This window comes from Macrotis lagotis, chromosome 7 (assembly GCF_037893015.1).
Source record: "Macrotis lagotis isolate mMagLag1 chromosome 7, bilby.v1.9.chrom.fasta, whole genome shotgun sequence".
Lineage (NCBI taxonomy): Eukaryota > Metazoa > Chordata > Mammalia > Peramelemorphia > Peramelidae > Macrotis > Macrotis lagotis.
Window position 1 is genome coordinate 61,629,374 of NC_133664.1, and position 22,308 is coordinate 61,651,681.

At 37.9% G+C, this 22,308-nt stretch overlaps 1 protein-coding gene across 4 annotated transcripts in view; it reads right to left on the reverse strand.

Moving 5' to 3' along the window:
• PIP4K2A (phosphatidylinositol-5-phosphate 4-kinase type 2 alpha) overlaps positions 1-22,308 on the reverse strand; it is a 326,382-nt gene that overhangs the window by 215,677 nt on the left and 88,397 nt on the right. For all 4 annotated transcript variants that reach the window (XM_074192981.1, XM_074192978.1, XM_074192979.1 and 1 more), the window contains exons 2-3: positions 13,732-13,829; positions 12,347-12,443 (exon numbers count right to left, since the gene is read on the reverse strand). In XM_074192981.1, coding sequence (XP_074049082.1) covers positions 12,347-12,443; positions 13,732-13,829 — 195 coding nt within the window. The remainder of the gene's footprint in view (positions 1-12,346; positions 12,444-13,731; positions 13,830-22,308) is intronic.

Genomic DNA, 22,308 nt, shown 5'->3' on the forward strand with positions numbered 1-22,308 from the left:
AATCCCAAATCCAGTAAGTTGGATTTTGCATGTCAGACAGGATTTCAAAGAAAAAAATAGATGTATGAGAGTGGAAAAAAGATTAGAAAATAGAAATAAATACAAGGAGATGGGGAAAGCACTGTATATGAACCAGGGAGAGTGTTCTGAGTGAAGCCTTTGTAAAAGGACTTGAATGTTAGCTAAGGTGTCTGGACTTTATTCAGTAGGCAACAGAGATCCACTAAGATGTTCGGAGCATATGAGCGACATAATCAGATCTGGCAGTATCTGGCAGTACCATGAGAGTATGGGGGAGTGTGGGGAGTTTTATTTCAAAGGAAGTCCTTAGCATGCTATCTAGTATTGGGTCACATCACTTAAGTGGAATATTATTTACTAGAGTTTAGAAGATTCAGCTTTCTTTAGGCAAAGGTGCATTTAACCCCATTGTAAGACTATGTAGCAAGGATGACCATTTGCTCTTGTTTGGGAAACATAACCCAAACTTTCTAAGTCAGATTAGTGCGGCAGCAGCTGGGGAATTTAACTGTCCAGGAAGTATGGATTCTGAATGACAGCTGGAAGAGGAGGGGTGTGACAACAAGTGGACTCAACATGTTAGAGAAAACTAGAGAAGTGGTTACCAGTCAGTGCAAGCAAGATGTGAGGGGGCTGACCGAAAACTACAAAGAGAATGAGGTGGAAGCCCATTTTTAGCAGGATCAAGGGGAAAAGGAGATTTTTTTTTTTTTTTTTTTTGGACTTCTGGAGTCTTGAAGACAACTTAGCTTCGCAGAGGGAGAGGAACTATAGTCAGCTATGCACAAGACTAAAAACATGTAGATTCCAAATGAAGATATTTTGATTAGACAAAAGAGCAGGAAGTAAAATAAAAGGCAGATTCAGGGAAACCAAGATGATAGGAATTTGAGCTAGAAAGGGCTCTTGGAAGTTATCTAGTCCAGGGTCCATAAAGTCAAAGGGATCTGCCCATGTCTTCCCACAGCAGTTAGAACTCAAAGTCAGGCACTCTGAATCTCAAGTCAGTATTCCTGCTCCTATAACATGCTGCCAGTATATTTATGTATGTATGAAGAAGATGCCCATAGGCACATATAACCCATGTACCACATATGTCTTTGGGGTGTAGGGTAATTGCTACTCACTGACATTTTCCCCATCTTCCCTCCCTAAAACAAACATTCTGACCATTCCAAGAATGGTTGCAGTTAAGCTAGTAATTCAGTTCCAGGCATCCTCAGACCAGTTCAATCTTGCCGGAATTCTGAGCAGCTTATTTTTAGAAGTGGTAAGCTGGAGATGGCCTGGAGATGAAAGAACCACCCGTCCATGAGCACTTCCAGTGTGGGGTTCAGCTCAGGGAGAAGCATGACAGTATTACTAATGAACTCCCTTTGTCCTCTGCTGCTGATCGGGTTAGGGACTAGTTACTGGAGAGGAGTTTATTACTGCTTTGGAAAGAGGTCCCTTATAGGATGCAGCTGAGTACTGTGTACTTGACTAAACTCAACAAAGAGCCCATCTCCTTGAGAGAGAACACAGCAGAACCTGGGTTCAGATCCAGTTCTGCTTTTCCTACCTCTCAATCTTTGTATGACCACAGGTAACTTATTTAGGCTTTAGATTTCTCATCTGTCACATGAAGGTATTAGATCTAATGATTCTTCCCCTGGCAAAATATATATATTCTAGTAATAGTTCAATAGTTTCTCTCATATTCTTACACACACACACACACACACACACACACATATATATACAAATAGATGCATATAGATACATACACACACAGAAAGTCATACATACACACACAGATGAGACAAATGGTAGAATGGAAACTCCTTGAGGTCAGGGACTTTTGATTTGTCCTATCTTTAATATCTCTCCATCCTGTCACAAGGCTCTAAATTTCATGTATTTGTGAAGAAATGAAATTGGATGGAAACAATTTTATTTTGATCCTGAAGCAATAGTGTCTAGGGTCGAAGTACAAGCAGTGGCTCCATGGATAGCCAAGGGCCATCTGAGCAAGAATTGTCTTAGTAGAGACAACCTGAAGATACGGCTGCAGTGCAATGTTCCAGAGTTCAGAGGGACTGGAAAGGGAATATGAAAGACACCCACTTTGCAGATAACCATAGTTAGAGGAAGTTTTTAATGCTGAATCCTTTGTAGCAGATGCTTCAATTTGCTATTAAAAGCTTTTTCCCAGCCAGGGAGAAGAAAAAAAGAGATCTAAGCCTTTAGAAGACAGGAGAAAAGAGCATGTCAAAGCAGAGCCACAAACATTTAGTGGGCCAGGAAGCATGCTTTCCGATTCAGTCAAAGAGGCCTGATTAAATTCACTGTTTTTTACTCTGATAAAGGTCAATTAAGTGGGCTAATTACCATGTTCTACTTTTATTGTAGTGGTCTCCATGGATCAATACAGACTCCTTTCAGGTAAAGCAAAAGGCATTAACAAAAACAATAAGAATCAGGGCCATTTATCCTTTTAACTTAATGTAAAAGTTCTGAATAATAAATAAACCAGGTGGTAGAATGACTTTATAGCCATATTGATTTACAACTGCCTCTCCCTTCCCCCAGCCCAACTTCCCCCAAGTCACAGAGAACAGATACTTTTTAAGAAGCCATGCAGTAAAACCAGGCGATCCTCTTCAGGAATCTAACACCTCCACATACGGACAGAATGCTTCAGAGTTATTCTAATTTCACAATCAGATGGAAAAAAGACCATTTCAAACAACTTATGCTAGAATGTTTAGAAGTGACTGAATTCCCTAAATGTTTGATTTATTAAGTGGGTTGTTCATGTTATCTATAAAACAGTCCAGTCAGCCTGTCAATATATATTTATTATGTGCCTTCTATGTCTTATAAACATTGTGCTAAGCACTGGATTTAGAAAGGAAGGTAAAAGGAGTCCCTGATCTCAAGGAACTCACAGTCTAATGGTGGAGACATGCAAACAACTTTGTACAAACAACAGATACTGATATGTGAAAACACACACACACACACACACACATACATATACATAAAATATAAAACTATATATTTTATATTTGCATATATTTTATGTGTATTGTGTGTATATAGATATATATGTATATCTATATACACATATATATGATAAATAGCTCCTCACTCTATCATAGCTCCATATCCAATTTGTTACTAGAACTTGATTTTTTACCTTTATAATATCTCTTGCATAGGCCCCTCATCTCTCTTCTGACACCATCTCACCCTGGTGATGATCACCTCATACCTTTACTTGGGCAGTAACCTTCTAGGTGGTCTTCTGCCTGAATCCTCTCTCCCCTATAGTCCTACCTCTCCCCAGTTGTCAAAGTGATTTTCTTGAAGCACAGGTTCAACCACAGATCACTCAACCCCTTAAACTCCAATTGGCTCCCTAACACTTGCATGATCAAATAAGCAAATCTCCCCTATCCTTCACCATTCATGCACTCTGTGATCCAGTTATACTGATCTCTTTACTGTTCTTTGTGACCACCTCCTATGCGCAAGAACACCTTCTCTCCTCTTTTATAACTTCTGACTTCTTTGACTTCTTTTAAGTTCCAGAAAGCTTTTACCAATACTCTTAAATTCTAGTGTTTTGCTGGTTTTGATTGTATCCTATTTATCATATATGTGTATATAGATATATCTATATAAATCTATATAGATATATCTATATAAAATATATGCAAATATAAAATATATAGTTTTATATTTTATATGTGTATATATGTGTTTTCACATATCAGTATCCGTTGTTTGTACACAAAGTTGTTTGCGCGTCCGCACCATTAGACTGTGAATTCCTTGAGATCAGGGACTCCTTTTGCCTTCCTTTCTAAATCCAGTGCTTAGCACAATGTTTATAAGACATAGAAGGCACACAATAAATACATAGGCTATGAGTCTGCATGACTGGGAGGAGGATTGTGGTACTGTTCATAGTAAGGGGGAAGTAAGGAAGAAAAGAGCTAATTAGTTCAGGTTTGGATACATTGAGTTTAAGATCTCTGTGGAACATCTAGGTCAATACGTCCCATAGGTAGATGAAATGTGACACTGAAGATGAATAGAGAAGTTAGGGCTCAGTAAGTAGATTTGAGAAGAGTAATTGAATGGATAAGAGGTGATGAAATCATCAAGTAAAATTGTTGTTTGTTATCTGTCCTTCATTCTAGAAGAGGACCAATAAGTGAACTGGATTTCAGTGAGGTAATGTTGTGCAAAGCCACCAACTTCACTTTCTCCTCCCAGATCAATGGAGTCCAGTGGCAGGACGTAAGTCAGGAGGATTGGCTAGCAACTGAGATAGTGCAGAGGAAGGAGAAGAGAGAACACAGGTCAGAAGCCTGTGAGACACCCACAGTTAGTGTAAACGGGTTGAAGATCCAGCAAAGAAGAACAAGAAAAAACTGGTGGGGAACCCAGAGAAATTAGAATCCCTCACTCCTTTTGGAACAATGTAAAACAAAGTAAAAGTTGATTAAAAAAATTGGCAGTACTCAAATCTTGTGACATTTTGCACTAGTAATCTACTATCACCAAATCTAGAGATTCATCATTACAATTATTTTTACTAACTTTTCATGTTTCTGTTTTACCTTGTTTTAGTTATGTATATTATTTTCTAGTTCTGCTTACCGAGTGATACAATTATGTCTCTCTGCATTCCTCATCTTTACTTTATTTTATAGGACAACACTATTCTGCTGCATCAAACTTTGATTAGCCATTCTCTACTTGATCCAAGGTTTACCCACCCCCCAAAGCTATAGTTATTATTGCTGTTGTGGCTATTCACAAATATATACCCAAAATGAACGTGTCTAAGTTTTCTAATAATATGTGTGGGAGGGGGGAAATGTGGGGGGTAAGATCTGGGGAAATAAAATCGATCTGTTTCAAGTTCTTTGTCGATTGTCATTCTACTTTGACAGCCTCTGTGGAAACACTTCACCCTTCACTGCCATGGAACTGAACCAGTCATTTCATCAAACATCCAGTAAATCTGTCAAATCATTCCTTTAACTGAACCTACCACTCCTTAACTGACCAACTAACTATGAATGAATTGATTGGTTGCTTTAGAGCTGGGTAAATACAATACTTTTTTTCTGTGTCATGACAAAAAGCATTTAATTGTCTTTCAGTGTACTCTGGTAGACAAGGAACTTATATTTGAGAAGCTTCATGGAACAAAAATACTTGTGAGTATAACTAGAATCTTATGAGGCTATGTCTAAAGAAGAAATTCAGATTGATTCATATTAAAGAGGCATGTCTAATGGGAGATGGCTAGATCTTTACAGAGAGTAAGAATCTTTTCATTTATATTTCACATCAGCATTAGCCTTTGTGCACATGTTTGTAGAGAACTATAAATTCTCCTCTTTGCCTTCTAGCTAGGTGTCATAGTGGATAGAGCACTTGCCCTGAAGTGAGGAGAACCTGAGTTCAAATCTAACCTGAGACATTTGACACTTACTAGGGTGACCTTAGAGAAGTCACTTAAGCCTGATTGCCTTGAATCCAGGGCCATATCTAGTTGTCCTGATTCATATCTGGTCACTGGACCCTGATGGCTCTGGAGAAGAAAGTGAGGCTGGTGACTTAGCCCAGTCCCCCTCATTCAAATCCAATTTACTTGCTTGTTAAGGGATCACCTCCTTGAAGTAATGGGCTTCTTTGAGAACAAAAGACAAAGGAGAAGAAGAAGAAGAAGAAGAAGAAGAAGAAGAAGAAGAAGGATTCCTTCCCTCCATCCTTATTATCTTGAATTGAAGGTTTAAAGACACCATCCGGTCCTGAACTATGCAGGAGTTCTTCTCAATATATGATCAACTTTGGTGGCTAAAGCTTAAAGAGAATAGAAGATGGGGTGGGGTGAAGGGAGTTCCTAAAATATCTTTGCTTAGTGAACTCTTTAAACATTTTTTACAATAGAAAAATCAGTCTCCAAGGAGAGGCAGCAATTTATATGCCAAAAACATTTACATCAGAGCTAGTAGAGGATTAGAGTGGCACACAAATGATTAATTACACTTCGGCTCAACTCTGCTTATACTGATCTCTCATTCTAAGAGTTCAACAAAAAAGCCAATTAGTTTCTTGTGAATCATTCTATTTGCCTAATTTGCCTCCTAAGTTTTTAGTCAGCAGTTCGCACTTCTTACTTAAATATCAACTTCTATAGTTTTGTTTTTAGTAAAATGGGGAAAATTGTCATATATATATATATATATATATCTCATTATTTGAGCAATTTTAGGAAATTCAGCTCTATGGTATCTAATCTTGATCCCCGTAAAAGAGAGCAGTTATTATTGGAAGTATCAAAAGGACTTTAATTTAATTATTTGTAACTGGGTTGACAGCAATAGGAACTCCAAAGATAGCATTAAAATAGGACTTTAACATTATTCTTTTCTCATAAAAACTAGGGGCTGTGGAGGCTCAGGAGGAAAATGTGTGGGTGGTGGCAGTGAGCAGGGGAGAAGTTGATTTCCTTTAAAAAGGCAAATAGATTCTGTGCAGAGTTCAAAGACATTTTGTGCTTATTTCATTTCTCCTTTTTGAAATCATAGAGGCCATTTTCATAAAACATCTTACATGCAATTAAAGTGTTTGGATAAGAGAGAGGTCATTCTTTCCAACTTCCTGCAAATCTCTCTTTTTCAATTGTTTCAAAAATGATTTACTTCAAAGGTTTTGGAAGAAATGTTCCCCTCCCCCTTGCAAATTTTATGTTCAAAATTTTGATCAAAGTTCTCTTTTGAGCAAGAAGTCCAAACCTCAATGTTGGCTCTCTTGCAGACTTGAAGAAAGAAAGCCAACATGCCCACATCCTCATGAGTGCATACTTCCTTTTACCCTCCATCAGTGTGTAGAGGCAAAACATCTGGGGAGGTATTAAATGGTATTCAAGCTAGAGGCGTTAAATGAAAATCATGGTACTAGCTCATGAAGCAGGGATTATCTGGGCAGCTTGGCCAACATTTCCTTATTTCAATAGCACAGCTGTTTCCAATGCCTAAGTACATCTATCAGATGCCATGGAGAACATGATGGCCACTGTGTTTAACCTCACAGTTCAGGCAAAGTTAAGATTTAATCAGTTCACTCTGTAAATCCTCCCTTTTACACATTATTAAAACAAACAAACAACAAGCAAAAACAATCAAAAATAGTACAACTAGACTATCTTTGAGATCTGCAGATCTGGCCATCTTATGTCTGCCCCTCAATCTTTTCATGGCTCCCCATTGCCTACAGAGTTCATTTTACCTCTGCATAATCTGGCCCTGTTCAACCTTTCCAGTATTGTTGCATCCTCTTCTCCGTGGGCCATCACAGAACTGATTTACTTGCTTTCCCCCATATATATATATATATCCTGCTTCTATGTTTTGCTTCAAGTTCTCTGGGCCTGGAAGGTCATTTCTTCTTTCAATTAGATAAGTTACTAGTGATCCTTTAAAGACTCAGAATCAAAGTTGGAGAGGCTTGGGTAGAAAGCAGCCTCCCATCCACACCTTGATAAGAAGAACGTAGCCCTCATTGAATCCTGGAAGAACACTGAAAGAGGGCAGTCCAACATCTCCCAAGGTAGCCTACTCCCCCCCTTTAGGGAACTCTAATTATGAAGTCTTTCTTTGCACAAACTTCTTGGTATCTTTCCCAACTCAAATTCTACTCCTTCCATGATGCCATATCCAATCCTATATAGCTACTCTGGTCAGCAATTGGTTTTGCCCTTTCTGAAAAATCTCTTCAATGCTAAATAATATCTGACACTTTTGAAGAACTTCTTCATGATGGACCTCCTTAGATAACAGAGTCCTTTTTTGGTTTGTTTTTGCAAGACAATGGGGTTAAGTGGCTTGCCCAAGGTCACACAGATAGGTAATTATTAAGTGTCTGAGGTTGGATTTGAACTCAGGTACTCCTGACTCCAGGGCCAGTACTCTAACCACTATGTCACTTAGCTGCCCCTCCAGAGTCCTTTTTTTGTAGCTTACTTCTATCTGACTGTGCTGTCTCTGAAAGCTTTGAAATAGATCCTAAGCTTTGAATCTCTCCCCACACAATGCTCTGCAGGTAAGAGGATTTAATGAATTTTGTTTGGTGGACTGAAGGTGAAGTATAACTCTTAATGTTTATCCTGGTTGCTTTTGTTTTTGCAGTTATGAGAGATTTAAGAACCAATTTCTTAAAAACTTGAGCAAAGACACTAAGGCAAGAAGAGGAAAATCAACTTTTCATGATAAAGGAACAGACCTGGTCTGCTTCAGACCAGGGCAATGTTGGTAGGTGACATATTCTCCCCCTCCCTCAAAAGGCTGGGCTCTTTGCAGTCAATCCAGCCCAGGTGAAGCTGTCAAATAAAGGGAAAAAAAAGATTCCTGGCCCTATCCACAAAGCAAGAGTATAATAATAAAGAGGGAGGGAGGGAGATGAGTGAAATTAAGTATAAGTGAGAAGGTTCCACTGACCCTAGAGGATCGGAAAATGAAATAATCTCCCCTTGTATCTTGTATAGGCTGTACTCTGCAGGAGTGGAATGCTCTCCCCCACCCATCTTTTAAAACTTCTTCCCTTTAACCCTTAGTTGTGTATCTTTATCACGAGGAGGCCTTTTCTGCTGTCCCCAGTTGTTGGTGTTCCCCATTACTTATCTCTGAACACATAATACCTCCCGTCCCCTCTTGCTCTTGCCCCCAAATGTAAGTTCCCAAAGGGCAGGGAACGGAACGGAACTTTAACATTTTTTTATTATTCCAGCATCGAACACAGACTTTGCAGCAACAACAACAATAAGTATTTAAGCATCTAACCCAGCCCCCCCCCCCCCCCATGGTACTCAATGAGTCTTGTTCATTGACCAGGTAGAGAAAATTCAATTGAAACAGGCTTTTCCATTCGGGCTATATTGGAAAACTCTTTTCAGTCTTTCTAAATCAAGGCAAGGTGATGACCCCTAGGCACCCACAGGCTCCAATGGCAGAATTCAGACTCTGAAGACCCTACCCTGTTGGAAGGCTTCAAGTAAGGTTGAGAGATAAGAAGATCCATCACCCAGGACTAGCCCTAACTAAAATCATGAGGCTGATTCCCAGAACAGACACCAAGACATGATTTAGGGATGCTATAGCAAGTCATACTGGCTACTTTTTAAGGAAGGCATTGAGAGATTGGGACCTCCATTGGTGAAGGGACTGCCTATACCATTGAAATCCAGAACTTTCTAAAAGTAAAGCTACTGGTGAGATTTGAAGGATTTTTTGTCTTCAGCCAGCTATTCTTCTTACAGACAATGTCTCTAGTGTTTGGCTTCCTCAGCAATCCCAAGCACTTGGCTTTTAAGCATTTCTATGAATTTGGCTGGCAGTATGAGAAAGTGATAATCAATGCCAGGCTCCTTCATTAGGAAAAAAAAAACCAACCATCAATCAACCCTGGGGATAGAATATGATCACTTTTTAAAAACTCTCATCCTGGGGACTTTAGCATGAATAATAAGAACTCACATTTATATAACACTCAAATTTTCAAAAGACTTTTTCCACTCATGACTACCCTAAGAAGAAGGTACTTTCTCATGTTATTTACATTTTACAGATGAGGAAAGCCTAACTCCAGAAGGTCAAGGGATTTTTAAATAGAATCATAAAGTAGGCAAATCCCAGAGTTGGTATCAGAATCTAGGTCTTCTAATAGCAAATTCACGTTCTTTCTGCTACATATGGTGGAATAATCCCCATTTTGTTGTGGTATACCCAGGACCAAGAAGAGAGTTCTGTTCCCAAGAGTCTTCTCTTTCTATTATTGCTAACTCTCCACAAATACCTCAATCAACAACGTAAAGCATCTTCAATTTCTTAGAAACACAGAGGGAAATAGAAGTGCTTGACAAATGGGAAAGCAGCAAATCATCAAAGAAAAAAAAGAGTCTTGCAAATTCCGAACGGCTATTCTCAATAAAAGGAAAACATGCAGCTGAAAGGACAATACACAACCAAATATGTTACAGAGGACGCTTAAGGGAGAGATCTGAACAAGGTACTGCTTATTAAGGAACCAGGGCTCATTTGTCCAAGAGGCAGCATGATGGTTTATTTTTTTATTCCCTTTCATTTCTCCTTCTCCCAAGAGAAAACACTCGTTTCTTTACTGACTTCCACAGAGAGTCAGTGTCTATGAAATGTACAGAACTGACAGAACCCTCACTTTGATTGCTAAAGGTCCCAGGTATAGAAGGATAATTAACTTCACATTATTTCTTGTAGCTACAAAAATACCTGCTCACCAAATGAGGTTAGAAGGCAAATTTAAATATCTGTCAACGTCCCAAGCACTGCAAACAAATATCCATTAGCGACCATTTGGGATATCCTCTAATTGCATTTCCAGTTTGCTGATGATGAAGACTACTATATTATTTAAAGACTCAGAACTCGTTGTAAGCCCTAGATACCAGATTTGTGGAATCACCTACTGGCCCAACACCCTTCCAAAGTCAGTGCTCACCTACTCACCCTCCCTCACACCACCTGAATAAAAATAACTCAGCTGCTGGTGAGGCATACAAAGGATTGGCTATTACTAAGATTCTTCATAGGATAGTGGAATGACAGCAGCGTGAAACAAGAGCAGTTGAATGGTCTGGTGGCTTCACTTTTGACACTTGAAGGAAACCTTTTTAATATCTAAGTTTTTGATTCTGGCTCCATTAATTACATCGAGATTCTCTAATGTTGTATGATTAGATTATACTTATTTCTTCATGTGCATTATTTCAAAGGAAATCATGATTTCTTTATGAATTAAATTGATTCTAAGATCTTTATATGCCCTTCTCTTCTGAGAGGGGAGGAAGATAAGGCAGAGTCCTGGCTTCCAATTTCTTTGGTAAACAGAGATCTCCCAAGTTGAACACCTGCTTTTCTGACTTAATTTGGCAGTCTGCAATTTATGGTCTTTGGGAATTGTCTGATCTTGGGGGTCATGATTTAGAAGAACCTTTGAGGCCCTCTAGTCCACTCAGAGAGGCTGCCCTTCCTGCTCAAGGTTACCCAAGTTAAGTGGCAGAGATAGGATATGAACTTGGGTCTTTTGACTGTTGCTCCTTTCAATGGACCATGAAGCCTTTTAATGAGCAGTTTAATGGGCAGTTAAATGTGTCACTAGCAAAACTTGATTTCAGGTCTTCCCTTCTCCAAGAACAGCTCTATACCATGTTCCTTCTCTCTACATTCTCTTATGAAAATAAGAGTTCACGAGTATACAATGATTTGGGGAGGGGGCAGGGGGATTGGGGCAGCTATGTGGGTCAGGAAGATTCAACTTTTTGAGTTCAAATCTGGTCTCAGGCATTAGCTGTATGACCCTGGACAAATCACTTCACTCTGCCTCAGTTTCCTCATCTGTAAAATAATCTGGAGAAAGAAATGACAAACCAATGGAGTAACTCTGCCAAGAAAACCTCAAATAGTTGCATAGAGAATAGGATACAACAACAAGGGGGAATGGGAGGGATTCCTTCTCCAAAGTTTGTTCAGTTGAAATTCAAATGATGTCACAAAGTCAGTCTGATTCAGAAACAGGACTAGAAACCAAGTCTTTTTGATTTTTAAACACAATTCTACCCACTATTCCACAACGCTTCTCATCTAGGTTTTATAGGTTATAAACTAATTTCCTCAAAATAGCCTAATTCAATGTTACCATTTTATAACTATAGAATTATAGGAGTACATCTAGACCTGGAACAGACCTCAAGGCAATCTAACCCATTTTACAAATAAGAACAATAAGGCAATGATTTGTCTTGGATGACATAATCAATACATGTATATGGTCCAGATCATGTGCTAGACCAGAATTGTCAATCCCCAAACCCAGATTGTGGCATGAGTCATATTAAAATGAAATTTGGAAGTAAATACTTAATAAACACAGATGATGTTAATAACATTGACTTCTGAGTCAACATGAGACCCACTGTCTAGTTTCTACCTGAATTTGATATCACCATGCTGGACTACAATTTCCAGAGGCAGCTGGTATCCGTAATTCTGTTTTTTGCTGTAGTAGGTTCACCCCATTTAAATTCAATTTATTTAAACAAATGGGCCTGGATTTCTGATATATGCTAAGTCTTTTGTTACAGTTAACAACTAATAAATGAGTGTGACCAGAGTTGAACTATAAATATATAAACATTATTTTAAAATAAGATTTTTCCTTCCTCCTCAGTGACCAGGGGATTTGAGAAAAACCAGCCCAAGCAAGAGTTGAAAGTGCTATCACTCACCTGAAAATCCTGATCATCAATTCCAAACCTTTCTCTCAGGTTACGGAAAACCATTGGGCAATATTCCTTAAATTTGAAATGACTCGGCATGTTTTCTCTGAAATTGTAATATCACAAAATGAGATGCAAAGACACACATAATAGCTAACGTTTATAGAGCTTTTTTAAAGTCTGTGAGGCATTTTACAAACACATTCATCCTGCTTATAGTTCATCAGCTTTATAAGTTGGGCACTAGAGGTATCATTAGCTTCATTTTATAATTAAAGAAACTAAGGTTCTGCAAGGATGAATAATTTTGCCCAAGAAAATATAAGCAGTAAGTATCAGAGTTGGGATTCAAATTTAAGTCTTAACTATAAAAACCCAATGCTCTTCCTACTGCCTCCTAATATTAAAAATTCCTGATAGGTTATTCTAATACACACTTTACTTGTAGTACTTGGAGACAAATGGCAATAGCTTGCCCCATCACCTTTTCTTACCATGCCTAATAATTAGTTCTTGGTTTCATGCTTTAGGAAATGGAGAAGTCATGAGTAGGAGGGGAAGAAGAAGTAAAGGGAAGGAAGCAGTGGGACCGAAAGAGGAAGGGAACAAAATTAAGAGAAGAAAAGTAGAGGACAATAGGAAAGGAAAGTGTGAAGGAAACTTCTAGGCCATTTTCAGTTACAAGTGGAAGAACTGAATTAGAGGTCTCCAAAAAAACAAGACAAGCTTCCCACACAAACTTCAAATCCTGAATAAGCTACATGTTTTTTTAAACTACTTTCCAAATTTAATTCAGATAACAAAACAGTGGTCTAAGATTTTCTTTCACTTTTCTAACTCTTGAAAGCCCAGCCTCCAAACTATATTATGATAATAAATGACTCATCTTTTATTAAGGACAATGGTTTGATTTAGAAATTCTTCCATTTAAATCACATAGACAGGAGTGGATATTTTCAATGCTTTATATCGCCTTCAATTAAATTTACAAAAGTGAATGTCATTCTTTATTCATTAGCACAATAAATCCTTTTGATTTTTGTTCAGAATGAATCCCTTTTAAGGATGCATATTGTGAAAGGTAAGTTTATATTTCTTCCAAAATCCAAATAATTTGCGTCTTTTATAAAATTTTCATTATAATGAGAATTTCACTTTTAACATGGAAGATATTCACAGAGAACAATATGCCATATGGCAAAAGGATACTACCCAGTAGGCCCTGCTGTTACTTTTTTGAACAGAACAGATGGTTGTGTTTATCACAGGATTAACTTAATCAGCAAAACTTTACTCCTACCCATTGAAAAATAATGGAGTTTTTAAAACTTCATAAAAACCAAATTCCTAGGAACTCTGCTAGCACAAGAGAAAGGTGGCATCATTGAACTTACTTGTTAAAAAGGTGATTGTCCACCTTTATCTTGGAATATGCTTTGAAATCATCCGGCATCAGCATTACAGGGATTTGGACATGGCTCAGTTCATTGATCTAGAAGGGGAAAAAATAAATATTCCACAGTCGTTATTCTTGCTTAGAAAGTCTCTTTCCATTTTATCCTTATGTTTGTTTCTTACTGGTCAGGAAGCTTGATGAATTCTTCTCTTTTTCCCTGCTGCTTCTCTTAAGTTTTTTCCTTCCTTGTTCTCCTTTCCCTCTACCACTATTTATTCCTGTGTTGCCTCCAGAGCCCCATCCATTAACACTCCTCAAAACAGATCCTTGACTCTTTATCTCACCAGTACCAGGATATGGTGACAGGTCTGGAATTGGCAAAAGATAATGAAAAGGAAAAAAATCAACCCAGCAGTAGCTCCCCCTGGCATAGTTACTTTGACAGAATGAGGAGGAATGTCTAGCAAGTTATCATAATTTAACCAATCAATCAAAAGGTAAGATAAAAACAAAAAATGAAATGAGCCCTACTTTCAAGGAATTAACATTCTAAAAGAAACAAATAAGTCACTGTTTTAGGACTAAGTAGGTTGCTTGGCATCTACAAGTGCCCTTTCCTCTTTGTGCAATGTATTCACTCTCACCTATTTACTCCAGGCTGACTTGCCTGGCTTTGGGGATTGTTAAGAACAATCTGCTTGGCCTGGCCTCTGGGATTTCCTTACCCTTTGAACTCTGGTTTCAGTGAATAGAGCTTCCAGTTTAATCTCTAGAATCAAGATTTCCAAAATCAAGAGTTTCTTTCTGTTAATTGCCCCTAATTACCAGCTCAAGTGAGCACTATTCCCCACTAAGGAGCTGGAATGCCATTTTTCCTTTTCCTCCCCCCCAACACTACTTGACTGATTTGATTCACAATTTTTCAGCTCTCTCCACCCTAAATATCCTCACCATTCTTCTTTCTACAAGGTACAAGCTTCATGCCAATCCTCTCCTGGGACAAAATGAAAAGGACAGACTTCTTTGTGACAAAAGGAGATGCCTGAAGAACAATTTAACCTTTCCTCTAAAATGCAAAGCAGACTTCAATCCCTTGCAATTTAATTCTACAATGATATATAAAATACTGTGATAGGTGCAAGGGACTTAATCAAAAGAGCTACACAGTCCTGACCTCAATTCATCAACCATATATGTATTGGCCATTCTGTGCTAAGCACTGGAGATACAAGCACAAAAACACAATCATCTTTACCCTTTACACTACATTCCAACAAGACAGAGACACTATGGATAAATATAGGCATATTTAAGATATATACAAATCAACAACCTGAGAGCATTAGGGGTCACTTTTTCTGTTTCTCCAAGGAAATCATGCATTCCTGGGGGCAGAGGTGGGGAAGGAGAGGATTCCAGACATGGTGGATGGCCAACATGAAGATATGGTGATGGAAGATAGAGCATATCGGAAGAGAAACAACCGGAGGTTGGACCACCGAGAATATGGTGGGGAATAACGTATCGAAGAAGAATGGAAATGTAGGAAGAGATCACATGCTGCAGAGCTATGAGGAAAGGAGGGAGTATGTGAATGTATATAAACACATACCCATATAAGTAAAGTAAAAGGGAGGAGGAAGACCAAGGGGACCAGGAATGCTTAATAGGAAGAAACCTAAGTGCAGAGAGTCTCATCCCGAGACGTTGGTCATCAGATTTTATATGTTTGTGTGTGTGTGTGTGTGTGTGTCTGTGTGTGCATTGGTGAGGGAAGCTCCTACAAGCTCTCATTAAGTCATTTGTTAATTGACAAAGGAACTAGTCATACCAATGAAACCACAAATTCTTAAAGGATAGAAGTAAGGAATTTAAGAAAAATTCTGAGTTTGCTGACTCCAACAAGCTTGTGTGTGTTGGTTTTTAAATTATATTATAAAACATTTCAGCCTGAGTCCTGAAGATATTGCTGCTTAAAAATTAGGCATGGTACAACAGGTCAAGGCCATTTAAAATAAGTACAATTCTAACAAAGAAGCTTTGTGAATATATGTATATGTAAACATAAAGATTGCTATGCCTTCGGCAATGACCTAGTCAAAGCAATATTTGGAACATACAAATACTAGTACAAAAGAATTAGAATAGTGCCTCGGGTTTCATTGTAATGGGAGATGACCTGTATAGAACCTTAAATCAGTCCCAAACAATCTTAATTACAACCACCAACTCTCCAATTAATTCTTGTGCTGCACAGACTGCTGATTTATAAAACCTTTCCATACAATTAGCTCTCTGGTTTTTCACTGCCATAAATTACTCTGAGGATCCTTTTACTGGTGCCAACATCTCCTTCCCAAGCCAAAATAACATCACAGCACAAGGCAAAGAAGGAAGTTAATCCACTATCACCTGGAGTGTAGCATCTCCAGAGTCTCCTTTGCACTGCTTCCTTTTTTTAAACACAGAAAGGATGCTATTTATAAAAACTGGAACAATAATATAAAATGATATAATTATTTTGATTCATTCACTCTTTTTTTAAGTACCTTCCCAGTACAGGGTAATTCTCAGCAAATTTGTGAGACAGATAAACACTACTCCAGATTCATTTTACTATAAAAAAAAATTCAACACAAGAACCATAATTAGAACTCACTAATTGTTAACATAAATCCTGGAGCCAGATAATTAAAATATACTTTATAATTAAAGAGACTGTTACAGAGATAATTATTTACATAGTTTGGAGAACTGGAAAGGAAGGTTTAGGTAAAAATAAGGGAAGGAAAAAGTGTCAAAACAAAGGGAGCGTGTACCTGCTAGGTTCAACATTTCACTACAACAATTTAGATTGGCCACACAGTACAGACTGGGACTCTAGACCCAGATGACCTGGGTGATAATCTCAGTTTGGCTACTTAGAACCTATACAACCTTTGCAAAGTCATTTACCATCTCAGCAAATACAGGTTTACTCACCTGTAAAATTCCTTTCCAGCTCAAAATCCATCATCCTATGACAAGGAGGTCTTACTGGTGCCTCTCCCTAATAGCTGTTCCTTCAATCACTTTTATGTTCTGTGTGATTACTGATATCTTCCCCAGCAAAGTGGAACCAAATCTTGATAATTCAAGAGAATTAGCTATTCGATTTGCCATGGTCTCCCCTTCCTCTTTTCCCCCAGCTATTGCCCACCTCCTCTCCATTCATTAGCTTCTCCACAAGAGGGTAAGCAAGAACCATAAAGGTATCCTAGTGGTCATCTAGTTCATCCCTTCTGTTCTTTTGGAAGAACTGAGATCCAGACCTTAAGCAGCCTAGCTCAAAGGCACCGAAAAAATCCAAGTTCTCTGACTTCAAAACCAAGACTCTTCCTACCATCACATTATGCTGAAAAATTCAATATAATTCTTTCTTTTTAATAGTTCTGTGAAGGATCCAGGGGAGATTTAAAAGATATTGGTTTAAATAATTCAGGGATAAATCTGTGAATTTCATTGGGTTTGAATTACTCATGGGACCTTGGGCAAGTCACTTAACTTACTTGGGTCTAAGATTTCTTCACTTTAAAATGAAGGGCTGGACTAGATGACTTTGAGGTCACTTCCAGAACTAAATTTATGCTTCCATGATTTATTGAGTTTATACTATTAGCAGAGGATTGTGTTAAAAGCTGGGGTTACAAAGGACATGATCCTTGCTTTCTGAGAACTTAGAATCTTATGAAACAAATAAGACATGAATATGTGCGCATATCCATATCCATAAATATATTAATAACAGGTAGCTAGATGCTGGAGTGGATAGATCACTATGCTTGTGATCAGGAAGATCTGAATTCAAATTTGTTCTCAGACTCTCACTAGCTATGTGACCTATTTAACCTTTGCCTGCCTCAGTTTCCAACTGTACAATAAAGATAATAGTAGTTACTACCTCAACAGGGTTATTGTGTGAATAAAATGGGAGAAAATTTATAATGAGCTTACAAAATATCTGACACATAATAGACACAATAAATTCCTTCCTTTTCTCCTCTCCCTTCCTTCTTCTCCCTTTTTTCCCTTCCTTCCTTCTTTCCTCCCTTCCTTATCTCCTTCCATCCATCTTTTCTTTCTAAATAGAAGAGATGTTCTTATCTACCTCCCTAATTTCATCAGTGAGGAAGCTGATATTCAGAATGCTTAAATGAACTGCCCAAGTTGACAGAATTAGTTGGGTGGTACAGAACTACACATCACCTATGCATACTGAGCAGCACTGACACCTTCAGGGTCATACTGAGAAAATATTCAAGTCTTTCCTATGAACTACCAGAAAGTGGGCCAGTTGGTTCCATTTCCTATTTTTCTAATTCTCCCTTTTTGTTCAATTCTCTGGTTTGGATCATAGGTCTGGAAGACCCTCATAGCTGGAAGTCATCATAGAGGTCATCTAGTTCAACCCCATAATTTTAAAGATGAGGAAACTGGTAAAGTACATACAGGTAAAGTAATGTGCACAAGGCCATACAGCTTGGAAATGGCGGTCAGGATTTTAACCCAGGTACAGTGACTTCCCTTTCAGCACTCATTCCATTTTAATGGGAATAGATGGTGTGGGAGCCAGGAAGATCTGAATCCAAATTGTGTTTCTAATACAAACTGGCTGTATGACCTTGGGCACTTAACTCCTAAGCAACTCTTTAAGACAAGAATTCTTATCTTGGGATCCTTGAACTTAATTTTTCAAAATTTTGATAACTATTTCAATTGATTCCCTTTGTAATTCTATATATTTTACAGAAAATATTATTCTGAGAAAGGCTTTCTTAGGCTGCCAAAGGGAGCCATGACCCCCAAAATCTCAGCTCTTAAGACTCTAAATTGCAGGAAAGGTACCTTTCTGTTTGATAGCGGGAGTTTCTTCATCCAAACAGTCCTCACATCAATGAACCCATAAGTCTAGTTTTCATCCCTATCTCTACTTTGGAAGAAGCCCAAGTGTTCTGATTGCATTAAACTCAATTCTTGATAAAGATTTCCAGGTGGTAAGTGGTTGGGAAGAAATCCTCCACAGTTCAAAAATATTTAATTTTCACCAGGGGTGTGTGGGATATTCTGGGAGGACAAGCACCGCTCTTTTCAGGATGGCTCAACCACCTTTGGTGTTATCTAACTCTCACCTGTGGCTCTAAGAAGCTGTGCACCCTGGAAAAACTGAGGGCAACTGATAGATCTCAAACCAATTCATGAGTTAGGGGAATGTCTTTCCCTGGCAGAATGAGAGGATGAGAACAATATGTTCCAATAGCCTTGGTATCAAAAATATCACCTGAGTGGAAAATAGAGTAGAGTAGAGAGAGATTTGGTTCAAAGAGACCCATCAGAAACTATTATAGAAGGTCAGGGGAAAAGTGATGAGGACCTGGGTTGGGTTTTTGGTTATGAGAGTGGACAAAACTCGTTACATATTGGACTGGTTTGAAGATAGGTATGATAAGAATGGGCAAGGATTGGATATAGGAGGGTAACAGTGAGCAGTACAGTAAGACACTGAAGTGTCAAACTTGGATAACCGGGAAGAAGCTGGTGACCTTGATAGTCTTGGGGAAGTGGGGTATATGTGAGAAAAGTGGAAGCTAAGATCCAAGTGATGAAAATGGGATGGCCATGGTCATGAGTCAGGCATGACCAGGGTGCAGCTTCTGTGTTATACTGACATCTGACAAGTGAACTAGGAAAAATCCTTTGGTAGATTAATAGCAGGACAAGAAAGAACTTGAATGAGAGCATAGGTTGTTATCTATGTCTGTGGAAAGAGTGTTAGCATTGATGAGATCACAGATACATTGAAGCAAAGTGATTTCTTTAGTGTTGAATGGAAATAATCCAATGATTAAATTCTTATGGCAAACTTTTTCCCCAGCAAGTATCTGTGCTATACACTTTGGGCACATCTCACAAAGTATAACAAAATTATTAGTTGCTAATAAAATATGATCTGAATTCTAGAGCAATTTGAAACTCAGGGGCAGCTAAAAGATTCAGTCTTAGACTCATTTTCTTGAGTTCAACTCTGGCTTCAGATGTTTACTAGCCATGTGATCCTGGGAAAGTCACTGAAGCCCATTTGCCCCAGTTTTCTCAAATGCAAAATGAGCTGGAGAACAAAACAGCAAATCTCTCCAGTATCTTTGTCAAGAAAACTCCAAATGAGATCATGAGGAGTCAGACATGACTGAAAATAACTCATTCAAGGACTTTTAAATGACTTGCCCAGATATACACTCAGCTAGTGAGTGTCTGAGATGAGATCTGAACTCAGATCTTCCTGATTTTGGGCCTGGCATTCTATCCCTTGAGTCACTGAGCTACTTTTATAAACACTAGTGAATTTTAAAAATCATCTCACTCTCTGCACAGGTTCTATGAAAGAGTCATTTCAGAATGATTTGCTAAGTGATTAATCTTCATGATGTAGGTAACCCTGTAAGAACATTCTTAATTACTTTCATTAAACCTTCTGTCTATGTAAATCAGACTATTCTAAGACACAGGTATGTATTTCATAAGGGTGGCTGAACTTATTTTTCTAAGAGATAATTACATGAACACCTCAGGCTACATCATGGAAGTGTTCTGGAAAAAATCATGTGTAAATCAAATCTTTGTAAAATGAATAATTTCCTACTAATTTTCTTCATGATTCTCAAATTATTATTTTTGATTGACTATTAGTTGTAGTTAATAGAAAAACACTTTAGCTCAAAGTTTCTGAATTTTTCTTCCCCTTTCTCTCCATCCCATTTATTGATTTTTTGCTTTTGATGGAGTTCTAGGGCTCATTAACCCTCAGGACATGGTAAAAGCCTTTTTAAGTTAGTTATTCAACTCCCTCATTTATTATGGTAGAATTTTAATTTCATGATTGGCTTTCCACTTGACCCAACCTATTCACACAACTCATTCCCAAACAAGGTAGCAGATTAATCCTGGCATGTTTTACCCTTGTCATTGTTAGCATTTACCTCCTGCCTACAATGTTTTTCATTAAAGCACATATGCTTTTCTTTATATCATATGAAAAATGTATGTACAGTAATCAGGATGAAGTAGAAAAACTGATGGAGTTAGAGTTAAGAGGATCTTAGGGGAGACCAGATCAGTCAATGACTTAAAGAAAAACACACACACCCCAACGTTTACTAAATGCTATGTGTTCAATAGCATCTCATTTGATTCTTACAATATCCCTAGGAAGGAAATCCTATTGTTATCTCCATCTTACAGTGGAGGAAACTGAGACAGTCAGAGGTTAAGTGGCTTGCCCACGGTCACAACTGATGAGTATTTGAACTGAGGTCTTCCTGACTTCAAAGCCTATCCACCTTGCCACATAACTTCCATACTTTATCTTTTGGACAGACCTTGGGCAAAACATCTCATCTCTCTGCCCCTCCATTCCTCATATACAAAATTATATTAAGTTATATAATCTTTAAGATTTCTAATTACAAGACAATATCATTCTATGTTGCACATGTAAATAATATTCAGGGATCATCTGTACTCATTGTATACATTTTTAAACCCCCAAAGGGAGATTTTAGTTTGACCATAAAAGAACTGTCTCATGTATGTGTGTATATCCTTGTATGTATATTTATTTAAGTTTATGATACAAACACACTCACATATAAGCATAAATGTATACATACATTTATAAATATATGTTTGTAACGAATATAAAATGAGTGTAACTGATGAGGGTAAAGACCTTGACAACCCCTAAAAAGCAATAAATATGTCTTAAGAATTGTAAAATCTTTATTACAGTTCAAAGAAAGTAAGCAAATAAATTACCTGTAAAACACAAAGACCATAATTCCACATTGATTAATTCTTCAGTAAGTAATGACTTAATAAATTCCCATAATAAAAATATCTCAATTGTATATGAACTGATATATTCATGTCAACCCCAAATAAAGAGAACAAACAAACCAGGGCATCCACCCCACTAGGAGCCACTGAAAGGCTGTTTGCTATCAGAACGCTCCATGAAGGCTCCCTCTCTCTTCTCAAGACCATGGTCAGTCACTATCCAAAATAAATTGATCAGCGCAAAGCAGGAGCTTCTGTCTGTTTTGCCAGGATAAGTACAATCCTTACATCAGTGTTGACAGTGATATAGCTGGTACCCAAAAGAGGATGGAAAAATAAAGAAGCTTTGTTGTCAAAACTCAAATATTCCAAGCCTGGGCAAAAAATATTGACAATGCATTTAATTGTTCCTAAAAATTCTAGTTCCAAGCTTTTCTAAGTGTATAAGAAATGAAAACCTATAACTAACCCCCCCCCAAAAAAAACCCAGAATAAGAACTGACTGAAATACTCAGATGGAATAAAGATAAGAAGGTTTGGAATCAGGAGAGAACTGAATTCAAATCTTGACTAGCTGTGTGTTCATGGGACAATCACTTAACATTTTCTCTGTTAATCTCTAAGACAGGAATAATGCTACTAGCTACCTCACAGGTAGGTTTAGGGGAAAAAGCTTTGTAAATATGAGTATGTTTTGAAAACAAGG